Here is a 16,651-nt window from a genome sequence, read left to right as displayed (position 1 = left end):
GCCTTTCTTGGGGGGATGCACATCTTTGGTGATCAACTTCTTATCATTGTAACTTTCAGAAGCTAATGCTTGTCTTATAGAGGCACAGGTTTTTATTTTCATTTTTAGGCCTGGTCTTTAGGACCTGTGTTGTTTCTACACTGTTGTCATTAAGAAAGTTATGTGCAATAAGGACATTTGGAATGAAAGAGAATTGTCATTCCTTTTTCTAAAGACTCTTCATCTAATTATGTGTCAGACTAGGTTCACACTTGCAGATCTGCAGATATGTTAAGATCAACTGTTACACATATTAGGGGTGTGCATTATATTAGTGAGGCTGGGGCCTAGAATCTTTTTCAGACACTCCAGACCAGATTGGGTCTTATTCGTCCATAGCCTCACAGCCCCCAAAAGAGAATAAAATTGAATTTTCTTGTTTTATAAAATGGCTAAATCAGTGTTTTGTATGATGCACTGACAAACACTATAGTTACATTTGTATGAGTTCTGATGGTACTTCTTGTGTCTAATCGTTAGGGACCCAGGGACTTGGTTTATTGAACAACTGTGTTCTTTGACCCGCTTGACATTATGTGATCAAGGAACATTTGATAGGTAACATTATCTGTTTTTGTAATATGCAAATTCTAGAATCTCTGAGTTTGTTCAAAGGACACGTAGTCCTTTGTTTCTGATGCCTGGCACCCATTCACTTACTCTGATAACCAGTTCCCTAGTGGTCTTCCTCCCCACTCTGGGCAGGTCTCAGTGGAAGAATCACCTCGTCTAGCCTAAGAAACCCACTACCTTTCATGCGAGTGGCCACAGTCCTTAGTTAAGAGACAGATATGAGATCTGAATTAACCCAATAAGAACCTCAGTTCCTGGGCTGTTACTTGACCTTTGGAGGAAGTGATTTCCTTTCTTAATCAAGGTAAATCTGGAAAGAGATAATAGGCCCAGGACCCTGCCTTTTCTTCCTTTGATGGGTTGCTTTGCCTAGAATTTGCTTAACAATAAAGAAGCAGAGTGAGAAAAGGGAAGTGATAAAGGGGGTTCCTGTTCCCATCTTTTGAGCTATCCATGAAGTGTTAAGAATTAAATGTTAGATCTCCTATTTACTAGGCTCAATGTATTTCCTTTTCTGCATAAGCCAATCTGCACTGGGTTTTCTACTACCTAACACTGAAAAATTCTAACTAATGAACACTTAGAGGTCAGAGATCATGGAGGGCCAGTAAGCATCCTCTGACCTCTATGGCCAGTGCCTGACCTTGCTGGACACTGCAGCTACCATCTCCCACCTCCTTTGGGCCATTTGCGTTAGATTTAAAGTCTTAGGGGGACCATTCCATTGGATGAGCCTGTGGGTTCGTGTGCTTGTGTCCTGGCTATTTCAGAAGGTGCTGCCTCTATGTTGGAAGGCAGGATGCTGTGTCATACCTAGGCACAGGATAGGGGTCTTTCTAAAAAATCTGAAGGAAGGTGGGTATTGAACAAGAAACAACTACAGAACAGGCATGAAAGAAAGTAAATAAATAAATAAAACCCTGCCCAAACCACAAGCCCACTTCAGTGTTGTGGCTCAGTGTTAGGGCCAGAGATTGGGTCTTTGTTCTATTCAATGGAAAAAATACTATTTTGTCTCTCTTTCTCAATATATCACAAAATAATGTATTATAAGTTGACCACCACTTAGCTGGGTAAAATATAACTGCAGAGTGGAGAGTATTTTATCAAGTCATATTGTTAGAGAATTCCAAAGAGAACCATAGCACAACATTAAGAATAATGAAGTGAGGAAATAGTAGTTTTGCATTATTCATCACATGTGGTAGCAAGGCTTCTAAGAATACTCAGAACTCACTGATTTTTTTTAGTTTTCCCTGAGAAATTTTCCACAATTTAGGAGTCAGGCTGTGGAGCAGCTGGAGCTGAGGAGTTGTCTTTTCGTTGTTTGTGAAATACACAAACATTAGCCTGCCTGCTCAAGTTCATATAATTTGCCACATAATACTGTAAACATTTCTCCATATCACTAAGCTTCTTCTGAAAAACAATCTCTGATGGATTCCATTGGCTCTACCATCCATGCTGTAATCCCATATTGTTGGAGGCTGAAGCTGCTTCTTCTTTTAGTATCACAATGAGAACTTTTGTACATGAAGTGTGGTCTTCATCTCTGGTTGTTTCCTTGGAAAGATTCCCAAGGGATTGCTGGGTCAAAGGTCATGGACTTTTAAAAGGCTTGCCAAATTGCTTTCCTGAAAGACTCTCCTGAACTGCATGAGGTTATGTACTTTTCAGACACACAAAACTGTGTTCATTACTTAGAATGTGGATAGAGAGATCTGAGGAATAATAGATTCTTTTCTGAAAAGCAACAAACCTACTCAGTCCCAGAAGTCCCTTTTATCGGAGGATATCAAAGCCTTCTTCTTCTTCTTTTTTTTAAAAAAAAAGTTGTTGTTTTTTTTTTAATATGTTTTTTACTCAGATATTCAGAAAGATTTACAAGTGTATAGCCAAAGGGAATGTATTCAGGTATTTTCCAAATCAGGAACCCTGCCAGAAGGAAGGCCGGATTCTGTTCTGTCTTTGTTGAGGTTGCCCTGCACCTGTCCCCTTTCTCAGTAACTAATACTGAGGTGAGAAGGTCCCATCTGCCCTTGAACGTGGACTCTGCTGGTGGGTCCCCCAGCAACTACCTTTTCTAAGCTGGAGGCATGACACTCACTCCTGTGTACAGAGAATTTCCCACAAGCCATTGCTTGCAGAAGGGCTGCAAGTGATGGCATTCTTACCAACAGCTCTGGAAGGCAATTGGATTTTAGTCTTTGAGGCATTTTTAGATTGAGTCCCCTGACTCCCCTACATCAGAGAGAGCCTGTGGGCAGGTTCCAGATGGTGGCCAGTAACTGTGTTACTTGCCTGGAGGCCTCATGTAAGAGTTATACCTGCCAAGGAACCTGGGCAGCTATTTCTAATTAACCAGCACTTGAATGGGAAGTTTAACCCATGGTTTTAGGAAGAGCAATCATTGCGGCTAACAGTCACTGAGCACCTCCTAGATTCCAGGCATTGTGCTCCACATGCCTCATCTTAGTCTCTCATTAACTACATGAGGGGGGCACTGTCATTAGCCTCATGTTACTGATGAGAAGACTGAGGCCCAGAGACATTAAGTAACTTGCTTGACATCTCATGGTTAGTAAGCAGTGGAGCCTTGCTTCATTCAGCAGGACCAGCTCCATAATAGGCGAGCCCCAGTGCAAAGTGAAAATGTAGTCTCTTGCTAAAAAATGATTGAGAACATCAAAATGGCAACAGCAGAGCATGAAACACAGCATGGAGCCCCTTCTAAACGTGAGGTCTTGTTTGCACAGATCGCACACGCATAAAGCCAGCCCTGTATGCACTGACATTCTGGTTCTGGGATGCATACTCTTCACCACATATCAGGGCTGCACAGTGCATGGTTTGGCAAAGATTTGATTTTGGCACGTCAATAGCAAATAGGAGCATTACATGTGTGCTATTCAGACATCCATCCTCTTTAGACTTTGGCTCTCTCTTCATAGAGGGCTTGGGACTGTTTTCTAGCTGGGTATGAATAGAGCTAAGCCTCACCTTGGTCTTTCTCATTCCTAACAGACTCTCCTTGCTGTCCCTCTCCTTTGAAAGTCGCCAGAAGCCAGTTGGTGGAGTAGCTTCTTGGATGTCCTTTGCTTTACTTCAATCCAGTTCCAATCTTCTGGGCTAGTTCTGCCTGATTTGTTGCCTCTCTAGCAGCTGCGTATCCTCTCTCACTTTCCAGCCTTCACCCCCCTCGGCTCTACCAAGAGATACCCACACCCCAAGTCCAGTCATGGGCCCTCCCAAGTATTGAGCCAGCCACACTGAGGTACAGACATTTTGTCCCTGTCCTGGTGCTGTGAGAGAACAACAGAGTTTCCGGAGGGAAAGTAGGAACCAACTATCTGTTTTCTCTTGGGGCTTAGTTTTCCTGGAGACACGTTGCTCAGAAGTGATTTCTTCCTACAGAAAACCCGGGGCAAGGTGATAATTGCTGATACTTACTGAGTGCTTACTTTGTGTCAGGCTTTGCATAGATGTCTTTAATTCATCACAGGTAACTCGCATTTCACATGTAGCTCATTTCATCCTTAGTAGCTTTAAGGCGAGTGCTAGTAATAGCCTCGCCTGTCAGACGAGGAAAGTGAGGCAGAAAGGTTAGGTAGATTATCCGAGATCTGAGAGTCAGCAAGCAGAAGAAACAGAACAGGAATCCTTGTTAGTTCCAGTTCTGGAACCTACACACAACCCTTACACCTCCCTTCAAAGTTCTACCAGGCATTCTGGAAGGCTGGGCTGGGCAGTCTAACAGGCTGGTACCACTAGAGCCAAGAATCCAGGAATGTGGTCCTTCTATTGCCTCAGAGCAAAGTTCCTAAATGTAAGTCCTGGGATTTTCCTAGAATGACAGTGTTGACTGTCAAAGCTGGAGCTATCTCTGCAAATAGTTCATTAGAGGCAGACGACAAAACTTCGCACGCACACACACCCATGTACACAATACAGCGTTACTCAGGAATGGCGATTACTTTGTGTCTGATATGAAGTGATGGCCTTAAATATACTTAAAGACATTTAAATATCACTTCACTGGTACCCTTAAGAAGTTTGCTTTTTATTTTGGTGTTCTCGTCTGTGAAACACTGAATAAATAGGGAGCTAATAATGATAATATTATAGGCTTTGCATTCAGGTAGTACTTTACACTAGGGTTTGGGACAGCTAAGTGAGTGTCTAAGAGCAACTGGATAGGAGGAGGGGAATTGGATCTGAAGCCTCTGTGGTCTTACTTCTCTCTCATGCTCCTCGATGACACTGGAATGACCCCTGGCCCAGGCAAGGGTTGGGGGGCAGATCCTCTCAGAGCTGGAGGAAGGGTGTGTAGCACTTGTTAGGGCTAAGAAGATGCCTAGGCAGCATGTTCAAAACCTCAGTTTGTTTGCCGGTATCGGCAGTGCATTTCTTTCTGATTTTTAGACTCACAGAAAACCTATATTCCCTGGTGCTAATCTGGCAATTATGAGATAGCGAAGCAAGAGTCATAAATGTTTCCAGAACCTGCTAGAATCTTCCTGAGAGTCACCATAACCCTGCAAAATGTGAAGCTGTATAGGCACATTTATTCCCTTTTCAAGAGGGCTACTGTAAATAGGATTGTTCTAGAGGGGAATGCTTAGAAAAAATTATTTTGTCTGAGGTCCTGAAACACCTGAAAAAAGTTCTGAGACATTTTTTTGCAGCATTCAATAAAAATGGTGGTTGAGTTAAAGAAATGAGAGATGAGGAGGTTGGTCTGAACACTCAAGGATAGAATGGAAACTGTAATTTAGATAATTTGTGAGAAGAGGTTTGAATGTTTTTGAATGGAGAATTGAAAAGGAAAATCACTAGGTGACTCATTACTCAAGAGCAGAAAGCAACAGTGAGTTCTTTACAAACACAGGAAGATGACAGACGCGCCTTTCATCAACCTCATTCCTTAAGGCGTTGTGTCCCCAACACGCTGATAACCATGAACCCAACACCTCACCCACTGATGGATTTGGAAACAGACCTCACATGAGTCACCCTAATATGGGAGAATAGTTAGGTGACTATCTAGATGTTTGTTGGCATAAAAATGAATAACAGTAACTGAGATCCTCATTTCTATATAAATTTTGCTAATGCTGTAACCCATTTTTTTTTCAACACTACTGTCTCCAGTCCTATCCATCTAGAGCAGTGATTCTCAACCTTCCTAATGCCACGACCCTTTAATACAGTTTCTCATGTAGTGGTGACCCCCAACCATAAAATTATTTTCACTGCTACTTCATAACTGTAATTTTTTTACTGTTATGAATCGTAATGTAAATATCTGATATGCAGGATGTATTTTCATTGTTACAAATGGAACATAATTAAAGCATTGTGATTAATCACAAAAACAATATGTAATTATATATGTGTTTTCTGATGGTCTTAGGCGATCCCTGTGAAAGGGTCGTTCAACCCCCAAAGGGGTCGCAACCCACAGGTTGAGAATTGTTGTCTAGAGTAAGGCCACTATTCACTATGCTAAGTTACTTATGTAACTGCAGAATTCTTAAGAATGAAGATGTTGGTGTTTTCAAAGCACTGTTTGCCAAATATACGAGTAGACCTGCCTATGAAAGGATTCTTTTGTATTTAAAAATCCACTCCACCAACAAATGTTGATTTAGCTCTTGATGACTCGCAATGCCAGAAATGGGTGGGAGGACAGGCTGGTCTCAGAGAGGGTGCTGGGTGGAACTAAATATCCTTGTCGGTGTGGGAACGAGGCATGGCCTTGCTTCCTCCACTCTACTGTTTTCAGGCTTCCCAGATGTGCAGGTGTTCCTAAACCAGACAGGCCCAGGATTCTGGGTGACCACAAATTGCCTGAAATGCAATCTAACTAAATACATTAGATCCCGGAAACCTGGATCTACTTAACATTATTTACAAGAGAGAAGGGAAGGAAGCAATAAATAATGTTCTGAATGTTACGGGTGAAAATGAAGTTCTACTTCCTAAAGCTCATCAAGTTGGGGGTGGGGATGCAGAAACATTATAAAGGGTCTGTGAAGCCTTGCGTTCCATACTCCAATTTCTCTGCCACCTCACCACTATCCCTCTCTCTTTTTAATATTTCTTACCAGGGTATGGGAATATTGCTCCAAGCACTGAAGGAGGCAAAATCTTTTGTATTTTATATGCCATCTTTGGAATTCCTCTCTTTGGTTTCTTATTGGCTGGAATTGGAGACCAACTTGGAACCATCTTTGGGAAAAGCATTGCAAGAGTGGAGAAGGTCTTTCGAGTGAGTACTGCCTCTACTGAACCCTAACCTCTGTGATCTGATTGGCTTTAGCCTGACGGGGTGCCGAAGGAATCATCATCAGGGCGTTATCACATCATTACCACTTTTAATGGAATAGCCTAATGTTCTGGTCACATTTTCTCTTCGGCTGCTGGTGGTCACAGGTACTGCGCCTGAACTCTTCTCTTTGGTAGTTAGTTACCTTCTGTAGAGTGGTGTTTCTGGACTCCCAGCACAGAGGGTGAAGTATGGATTTGCCAACACAGATTTTCTGAAGATGCAAAACATACTCTGTTTCTTCTTAAAGGTGGAAAATGGGTTCCTCAGTGAATTTGCACTAGAGAACTGTAAACTCATCCATTTCGTTTTTAGAACTTCTTCCTTGCATTTTATTTGCAAGCACAGTGTCTTCAGGGTGATCCTGGCTTCTGGGATCTCTTCCAGAGTCTGTCTGTTCTAGACACTGCTTTGTGCTTTGGGTCTGCCTCCTCGTGGCTCCTTCCCCTTGCTCCTCCCACTGTTGAATGCCACCTCAGCAATAGTACACTGATGTATGAATTCATACTACAGTGCTGGTGGTCGCTATTGGGTTAGTGGGGTTTTTTTTTTTTCCCACTCTTGAGAATACGTAACCTTTAAACAAGGGACAAAAACCTCAACCCAAGCAACTTATTTACTAACGATGACATTTTGGGCATCAGTGACAGGCATGTGAAGTAGATGTGATTGGAATGGGGTTCCCAGCCCTTTAACTCACACCCAGTCATACGATTTAACAGAACACTTGTTTTGCTTTGATGTAAGGTCATTTTTGCTCTCTTTATCATTTACTTCTTTATCATTACTGACCTAATGTTCAAATCTCTCAAACCTCTTTTAGGGAATTTTCCTCATGACTTAGTACTTAAAAATGACAGTTTGAGATGTTTTTCAGAAACTAGCAATGATGGGAAAGATAAATCACTGGTAAGCTCTGAATATGAACTAGCTTTTTCCTGAGACAAGAAATCATGACTTCAACTTTTCTTTCGAAGAATGGAGGAGAGTCCCCCCATTTAGTTGGTTAGAGTGGATGATAAGGCCCTATGGCTGGCTTAGAACTTACTCTTTTATGAGTTCCGTGATCCTAGGTGAGCTGCCTCAGTTTACTCATTGGCAAGTGGGGATAGATTTCTAATCTACTTTATACTGTTCTGGGAATGATTAAATGACCAAATGTATGCGAAAGAGGCTGGCATGGGGCCAGACACGCACGTAGAGCCCAGAGCTACTGTGTGTCTGTCTCCTGAATGAAGTGTTTGTTGGCAGGCTAGTTACCCATTCAGATGTCATCTGAGCAGCTCCCTGGCATGTGGGTTTTTCTGGAATGTCCCACAACCTTTGCTCCCTAAGCGCTGGCTGGTCAGCCAGCCTCATTAGAGCATGCACCTGGGCTCAGTGGTCACCATGGAAACTGCCAGAGCTCAGCTTCTCTGCTTCTCAGAGGTTCAGGTCTCCCTAAATCAGACAGGGCAACCCTGTCTCCAAGAGCTGTTCTCAGAGGAGCCCTTTTAGCCCTCCGAGTTAGAGAAAGATAAATCTGGCGGATTCAAATGGAGATCAGGCCTAGGTAGCAGTATCTTCATTTGTAGAAAGAAAAGACTGGGAAAGCTTTGGAAATTCCTGTTTATGAAAAAAAAAAAATGAGTTACTATATTCTAAACGAGGGAAGAGGTTGCACTCATTTGAGATCTGTTACCAAATTGGGGGGCTTAGTTTTCCCTAATGTATTTTGAACTTCAAGTAGAGTGCTGTTCTCCTTCCTCTGAAAGCTGCCTCTCAGTGGATCAATCCACAGGCTCGTGGGCAGAGCCATAAAAATCTCACCTTTCATTTTCACGCCGATGGCCCACTCAGTTCTTTACAACGCGGCCATCAGAGCCTGGGAGTCTTCCGGGCAGGGGACGGCGGTGTGTCACGGGGTTGCCAGCACACCACGTAGGTGTCTGTAGCCCGGTGGAGGGCACTGTTGGGGAGTTGGAAGGGATGATGAGTTCTAGGAGATACAAACAGCAGTTTGGCTTGCTGCATGTAGCCTTGGTAGAACATCTCCAGGCTCATGTTCATTCATTCAAACTCTATCTAAAAGGCCAGTCACTCTTAGGTTTGAGAATTGAAAATCATACAAACCAACAAAACCTGGGGTTGTGATTTCTGGTTCCCATGGAGAAGGTTCATTGTTTGTTTGTGTTTTCCACCTGCTCAATGATTGTTAAGGCTTTCCTTTTATTTGCTGTGCTTTTATTTTTCTTAGTTCTTAGGAAAGAGAATTTTTCATGGAGGTAAGATATAAAATGAAATCAGCCTTTCAGGTGCCTGTGTTCAAGGTGACATGACTTGGGTCCTTCTACCACATCAGAGCCTCATTTTGGGGAGTTGCTGAGGGTAGCTGTGTTATTTAGGAATGATTCTTGCTACAGAGTAATGAAATGCTTGACTGTTGGGGTTCTTATGGGGTGAATAAAAGAAAACTCTTTTTTTGCCTTCCGAAGCTCAGAACTAATCAAGAAATAGACAAAGGAGTCATATGGAGATTAAAATGTCATCTTTATTGTTAAGAAGCTCATCAGAGAATGTAGCCTTAGCTTTGATGCCAGAGGGACTTAGTAAGCACTTCACCCTAATTAGAAGGAATTCCCAGCTGTATTAATTTTCTATTGTGTGTAACAAATGATCACAAATGCAGATGCTTAAAACAACACCCATTTATTATGTCACAGTCCTGGGGCCGACCACAGGGCTGGGATGAGCTTAGTTAGAATTCTGTCAGCGAAGAAGAAGTTGGGGTAAACAAATGACAGCACCTGCCACAAGTGTCATCTCCGGCTAGCCACACAGACCACTTATCGGGAAGCAGTCCTTCCTCCCTTTTGTCATGAATCATGTGGCCTTTGGGATCCTTGAATCAGTGAGGGGAGACTGGATTATGCTATAGTAACAATACCCCCAGTTTACTCTCATGCTGCCAGGTCTGCTGCAGCCCAGGCACCTCTCCACGCTTTAGGGGTTTGGGGGGCATAAGGGTGGGGTGAAGAGAGCTAGGCATTGCACACCAGCTCTTAAGAGCCTTGGCCTCCAGTCACAGCCCATTGGCCTGAGCTAGTCCCTTGGACCCACCACACTGCAGAGGGGACCTGAAATGTATTGCTTGATCTGCAGGAAGGCAAGGAGATGAGAAAAGAGTGATCTCATGTGCATCACATATTCCCTGGGACTTTTCCTGGGCTCACTCTAGGGTGACAAGCATCCCTAGGATTGAGAGTACAAGGCCTGGAGATCACTCTTTGGGGAACACTACTTTAGTGAGACTCATTTCACAGCCCAAGAATGGAGTCTTTCATCTGTTTAGTGACTTGCCTAGTGTCCCACAGTGAGCTGGAGGCCAAGCCTGGTCCTGAACTGCTAATCCCGCCTTAACGCCTTCCAGGTGGGCCACAAATACTTACTGTCAGATATATTAACCCACACCATGAAACCAATGTGGAGTTCAGGTGTCTTGAATATATCGTACTAATTCTTGGAGTTGATTTACAACTATTTATATAATATAAAGTAAAAATGATTCTTCCTAGGTTTGCAGGGGGAAATTTGGGCAGTTAGCAAGGAAGCATAATGATTTGGGATTAAGCAGGGCTGATCTTGGGTACCAAAGCAGGTTTTGGAAGTGGGCAGCCTCTCTCTCCCCTGCTGCGGGCTGGCTCTTTTGCTGGGCCAGGTCGACTGTCACTTGATAGGATGCTGTAGGAAAACTGGTCAGCTTTTGGACTGGATCCCATTTTCTTGCTCTGAGCTGGACTTTGGTCTTTGGCAGGAAGCAGCTGCCTCCTTTTATCTGGCTGATTAGCAGGCTTTCTGATATTACCTCTATAACCATGGGGCACTCTTCATTTTTCTTCTTTGGCCTTTTCTCCCAAGGATACAGCAGAAATGTTTATTTGCCTTTGAAGCCAAAGGAGCCTGGAAGTAGTTGACAGATAATAACACATTACCCTGAGTTTATGGGTGCCATGTTTACCTGGGGATTTTGGAGCCTGCTAAATGCTTAAAACCAGGTGATGACAATCTCAGTCTGGTAGTGAGGTTCAATTAGTGGGCTAATCAATCACTTTGCATTGCAGGAAGGGGCTGGCAGTGGAAGCCTAGGACTTCTGAAGGCCTCTGCCATGTGCCTGGCATGAGTCAAGGAAAGGTGTGAGGAACACATTGGCAGGAGGCTTTGTTTCTCACAAGGAGTCTTTGAGCTAGCGCCCAGCAGCAATAGGGCTGACTTAAAAAAATTATTATTTCAAGAAGAGAAAACTCCTTGTTTTGGAAACTGGGTGTTATTTTCAGCTGTGTGGGTACAATTTCTAAGCCCTGATAAAATGCTGAGGAAGTAGTTACGCACATCAGCATGGTGCCTAAATAGGTGGGCGGGGAGCCAGGTGGTGGGCTGAGAGTGCCTGAGAATGTGTGTGTGCCTCTGTCTGCCTCTATAACATGCCCATCCTAGTGTATACACTATTAAAAATTCCCGAGAAATAACTCAGTAGGATTAATGTTACATAAATAATGTGACTTGATTGTGATCAGAACAGAGACTCTGGTTTCAACCTGGACAATTGCTTTCTTATTTTTCCCTGAGGCACTAGAGGGGGTGGGAGGTAGTTCTTTTAAAATGCAAAGAAGGCATCTATTTTTAAACCTTTATCAATCAAGTCTTTTCTAAATTAGTTCAAGGGCATTGTCTAGCTATAGTGATAGGTCTGGATGTGTACTTGGGGCAGACTACATAGATAACATCCACAAGACAGATTGCATGACATCTCTTAATGACAGCCTGCGACACAGTTTGTCCGTGATGGTCCCTTCTTTTCTCCCTTCCTCTAACGCAGGGTGCCTCAGCCTCAGCACTACTAACATTTTAGGCTGAATGATTGTCCTGTGATTGTAGGGTGTTTAGCAGCATCCCTGGCCTCTACTTACTAGATCCAGTATCACCAGGGCCTGGAGTTATGTCAGCCCAAAATGTCTCCAGACATTACAAAATGTCCCCTCAAGGACAAGATCATTCCAGGTAAGAACCACAACTCTGCTGGGATATAAGGGGTTAGTTGTCCTGCAGCTCCCCAGGATCAAGCCCTGGTCTCCTGGTTGAATCTTCCACACGGGTTCCGGTGTCTCTACCAAAGGTCTTAACCAGTTCTTCAGTGCCGGTGCCGTCCTTGCTCAGAATTCTCCTCTCTCAGATGGGTCCTTCAAGTGGGCTTTAGAGATTTTATACTCTGGGAATAAGATCATTTTTCACCAATAAGGGAAAATGCCTGGGGACTTGACTCAATGAATATGTCAAGCGGGATTATTCTGCTATTATTCTTCAGCAGGCAGACAATCTCAACACTAACTTTAGCTGACTCGGTATGATTCTCTCTCCCTCCTCAGCTTATCTTTGATAACTGGCCAGTGTCCTTTTGAGGTTTTCTGTTGCCATCCGAGATCACTATAGAAGGTTTCAATGGTCTTTAAAATGCGTCTTTCCTCCTTTCTATGTACAGTAAAGCTATCAAGCTCTGCCTAAAATATAACCACTTAAAATGCCACCTGGATAGTGTCTACCATTTAAAACGTTTTATGGTAGCTTTAACAGTCTCTTTTTCTTTCTGGCAAACTTTGATCACGGGTACTTCCGGAAACCTGTTACCTTCTGGGAAGTCACTCATGAACTTCTATATGTAGTGACCTTTGTCGGGAGACTTGGAATTGTCATTTGTCCAGTAAGATCTGATTGAGGTCAGACTGAATACTGTGGCACTTCAGTCCCAAAGTCTAGAGATAAGATGCAAATCTGTTCTGAGGTTTTACTCTACACCAGACACTGGTTGTGGACTTTGTCTAGAGTAAGCTGTACAAAAACCCTCTCAAAAAGGCCACTTGCCTTCTTAATTTTATGAGATCAGAATGTTCACTTTGGTTTTGTGACCTGTCCAAGGTCACCCAGCCCATAAGGGATAGAGCAAGGGTTTCACACCAGATCTCTGTGCTCCAGTGTGTGCGCATAGACTGTGTCTGTCCACTATCCTTCCTTCTTCTTTCTCTTACAAGGCAGGGGTAGCATCAGATGGTTCAGAAAGAATCTTCATGAAAGATTAGTTAGTATGGCCCAGGGACACATAAAGATGGTCAGTTGAGAAAAAGTTAATATTGGCCCTGTATCTGTTTTCAAAGGGTTTTCCAACTTTATATCATCTATTGATCCTTTGAATTGAACCACAGCCTCTGATTCTTTTCTATACACCTGCCCTATCCCCCCAATACTGACTCATCATTAGCAAATATCTCTTTTTTAGTGTTTTCTACTCCTGGAGATTAATCTAGGTTTTAAATGCGTCCTTGCTCATGTCCATTATGTCACTGATATGAATGTGGGCTTATGAAAGAGGCTTGTACTGTCCAATGGCTGACTCGTTATGACCCACCTCCGAGAGAGAAGCAGCGGGGCAGGTGATATTCTCTGCTCTCTGTACACTTCATGCAGACCACTCAGTGCTGACTACAGAGGAAACGGCTCCAGCTAAGCCTGTGGTTGGCCGAGGCAGCTGGTCTTGGCCTCAAAAGGCGTGTCCTTCTTTTTCTGGGCTCTGCCAATTGCTTCAGCACTTTGCTTCAGTGGTTTTGAGAATCTGGAGTTTCAGTGTGTCAACACCAAGATTTTAATTCCCATTGTGGATTTAACTGAGTCCTAATCTAAAGGAAAGTGGTAGAAGAAGGTTATCCGGTAGAGGAAAGTCTCTGGAATATTTTGTATTCATTATCTGCTTGGCGGTGCCTGTTGAAGACGTGATCCCATGGGTTTTATTAATTAAAACCTCTTGTATCTTTGCACTTTGAGACACTGCAAGTCCAGAGGTGCTGTATGGTAACCTATTTCTAAAACTTCCAGGTACTTTTGAATTGTGAATTTAATATAAGAATTTTACGAGCACTCATTTATATAAGTATCATAAAAATCAGCTTAATATGTGGATGATTTTCCATAGTCACCCCTGGTGACCCGTTTTTACAGGCTAGTTTGGGTTCTCTGCAAGGCACACGGATTTAATAGAATAATAGTCCTTTACCCTTTTGTAGAACCGCACTTTAAAAATAATTACATTTATCAATGTAAAAAAAAAGATAACAACCTTTTTTTCCTTTTACATCTAGCCGCATGCTACTTTTGTGAGCCAGGCAAGTAATAAACCATGCTGGTATAGTTTCCAGAAAATTAGGTTCCTGAAAATTGAGAGGTGCCTTTGGTGAACTGAGTCTGCCCTCCATGGAGCTGAGTGTATGATCTCTGGCCTTGCACTTGGTGGCACGTTTCTAAATGATGGTTATATCAGTAGTTATTGATAAAAAGTAGCTTTAGGAAACTTTTCAGAACTTTTTGCTCTAGGAAAGGGAAAATGTTGAGAACACGTCATTACTGAGAGGCGAGTCAGGTTTTGGTATCTTTACCCCAAAAAGAAGCTCCCTTGGGAGGTGCCAGAACACCAGGCGTAGTCTGGTCCCGCTGCTGAGCAGGCGCTGATGGCCTTGTATAAGGAAGGGCCATGCGAGTTGAATCCAGCCTAGGAAATGCACATTCATGTTAGAGAAAACACACTTTGTATTTCTGGGAAAAAGTGCTTTGCTTTTTATTTTCTGAAGAGAGCTAGCTGCATCTGGGCATCGTCGCATTTTTGACCTAATGGTTTTGAACTGTGTCTTGCAGTGTACTGCTGAGTTTTAGCCTCTTGTGTAGAGTATAGAGCTGTGGTTCTCCCCCTGGGGGGGGGTCCCCGGGGCCTTAAGTGCCATATTAAAGGGTCCGAGAATGTTTTTGTGCATCGGGCATTGCTGGTAGAGAGAATAAACAGTATGTCTCCTTCAGACATGTGCTGCCCTTTTCCAAATGTAGGATGGGGGGGGGGCTCTCATCACTTAAATTCGTTTTAAAAGGTGATTCCTGAATTCATAGTATCTTTTCTTCATGATTTGTTTTCAGCCAGTGGGTACCAAAAGCTCTATTGTTTTGTGGGGATTGAGGAATTGTTTTAATGCTCGACAAGGATTCCCATACTCAGAAAAGCTGAGTACAAAGGGACAGAGCAACACGGACTTTTAAAATTGGCACTGTTCCCATGTCATTTGGGGGGCTCTTTTTCCCATGGAATTAACATTTTTGTCCTGGCCATAGTCACAGTGTTTCAAAGAGGTTCACATTTAAGGGAAGCCAAGGAGCTAGTGAGATACTACACAGCCTGCTTCAGCTTTGTCTTTATGTCTATTTTGGTTTTTTTACTGTGGTAAAAATATACATAACATAAAAGTTACCATTTTAGCTGTTTTAAAATAAATGAGTTAGTGGCATTAAGTACATTCACCTTGTTGTGCAAACATCATCCCCATCTACCTCCAGAGCTTTTTTCCCTTCCCAGACTGAAAGTCGGTCCCCATTGAATGATAACTTCTCCTTCTCCCCACACCCCCAGCCCCTGGTAACCTCTGTCCTACCTTCTGTCTCTATGGCTACGGCTGCTCTAGGTACTTTGCGTAAGTGGAATCGTCCAGTATTTGCTCTTTTGTGTCTGGCTTATTTCCCTTAGCATAGTGTCTTTAAGGACTCATTGATGGTGTAGCACATGTCAGAATTTCCTTCCTTTTTAAGGCTAAATAATATTCCACTGCATGAACCCACTGCATTCTGTTTATCCGTTTATCTATTGATGGACACTGGGCTGCTTCACCTTTTGGCTACTGTGAATAATGCTGCTGTAGACACGGATGTAGGAAGATCTGTTTCAGTCCTAGCTTTCAATTCTTTTGGGTATCTAGCTGGAAGTGGAAGTGCTGGATCATATGGTAGCTCTATATCTAATTTTCTGAGGAACGTCCATACTGTTTTCCGCAGTGCTGCACTATTTTACATTCCCACCAGCGGTGGTCAAGGGCTCCAACTTCTCCACAGCCTCACCGGCACTTGCTATTTTCTGTTTGCTTTTTCTTCTTCAACTTCTATGGGCCACAAAGACAGCACCTGCTGACTTGCTCTCTGGTTGCTCCTTAAGTGTTGGCTGCTTCAGCGGCTGCCGCTCTGTTACGTTGGGGGCCAAGGCGAGGGGCAGGACCCTGTGCCTTGCCTCCCTCTGCCACCTGCCCCCCTGGCCTGTTCTCACCTCCAGCTGTGTCCCCTGCTTGTTCCCACACTGTTTCCCCAGCTCTGACCCCACAGCAGACCTCCTGGGAGGGAGGGCGGCCCCACGCCAGGCCACCTGGGGCCTCGGCCCGCTGGTGACATCTGTTTCTGCCTTGCCCTGCCACTGCTCTGAAATCCTTTTGTTTACCTCCCGAGGATTCCCTGTCCAGCTCCTCCTCATCACTTCTCCTTCACACCTCTCCCCAGATCAATTTAAGAAGCAATGATCACATAATGCCTTCTGTGATCCCAGCACTGGGATTTGTGGCAATAAACAAGAGAGAGTCTTTTCACCCGAGGAGAAAACAGGCATGTGTCAAGACCAATGGCTCTGATGAGATCCGGTCTGAGGCAGGCAGCCTCGGAGGTCACACTGCCTTAGTACCTAAGCCATGTGACCTCAGGCTGTGTCTCAGTTTTCTTGTTTGGAAAAAGGAGATAACAATCTGTAGCTACCTCTCAGCTGATGCATGAGAATGATGCCTGGCAGACCGTCATTGCTCCATACATGTTAAACACTGTTATGACAGGCA

General features: G+C 43.6%; 1 protein-coding gene across 2 annotated transcripts in view; it reads left to right on the top strand.

The window, feature by feature from the left end:
- KCNK10 (potassium two pore domain channel subfamily K member 10) overlaps positions 1-16,651 on the top strand; it is a 117,292-nt gene that overhangs the window by 79,774 nt on the left and 20,867 nt on the right. For both annotated transcript variants that reach the window (XM_090271273.1, XM_090271274.1), the window contains exon 4: positions 6,723-6,883. In XM_090271273.1, coding sequence (XP_090127399.1) covers positions 6,723-6,883 — 161 coding nt within the window. The remainder of the gene's footprint in view (positions 1-6,722; positions 6,884-16,651) is intronic.

The sequence above is a fragment of the Furipterus horrens genome, unplaced genomic scaffold, assembly GCF_987537825.1.
Source record: "Furipterus horrens unplaced genomic scaffold, mFurHor1.1.pri manual_scaffold_3, whole genome shotgun sequence".
NCBI classification, from domain to species: Eukaryota; Metazoa; Chordata; class Mammalia; order Chiroptera; family Furipteridae; genus Furipterus; species Furipterus horrens.
This window is presented reverse-complemented; position numbering and strand designations above follow the sequence as displayed.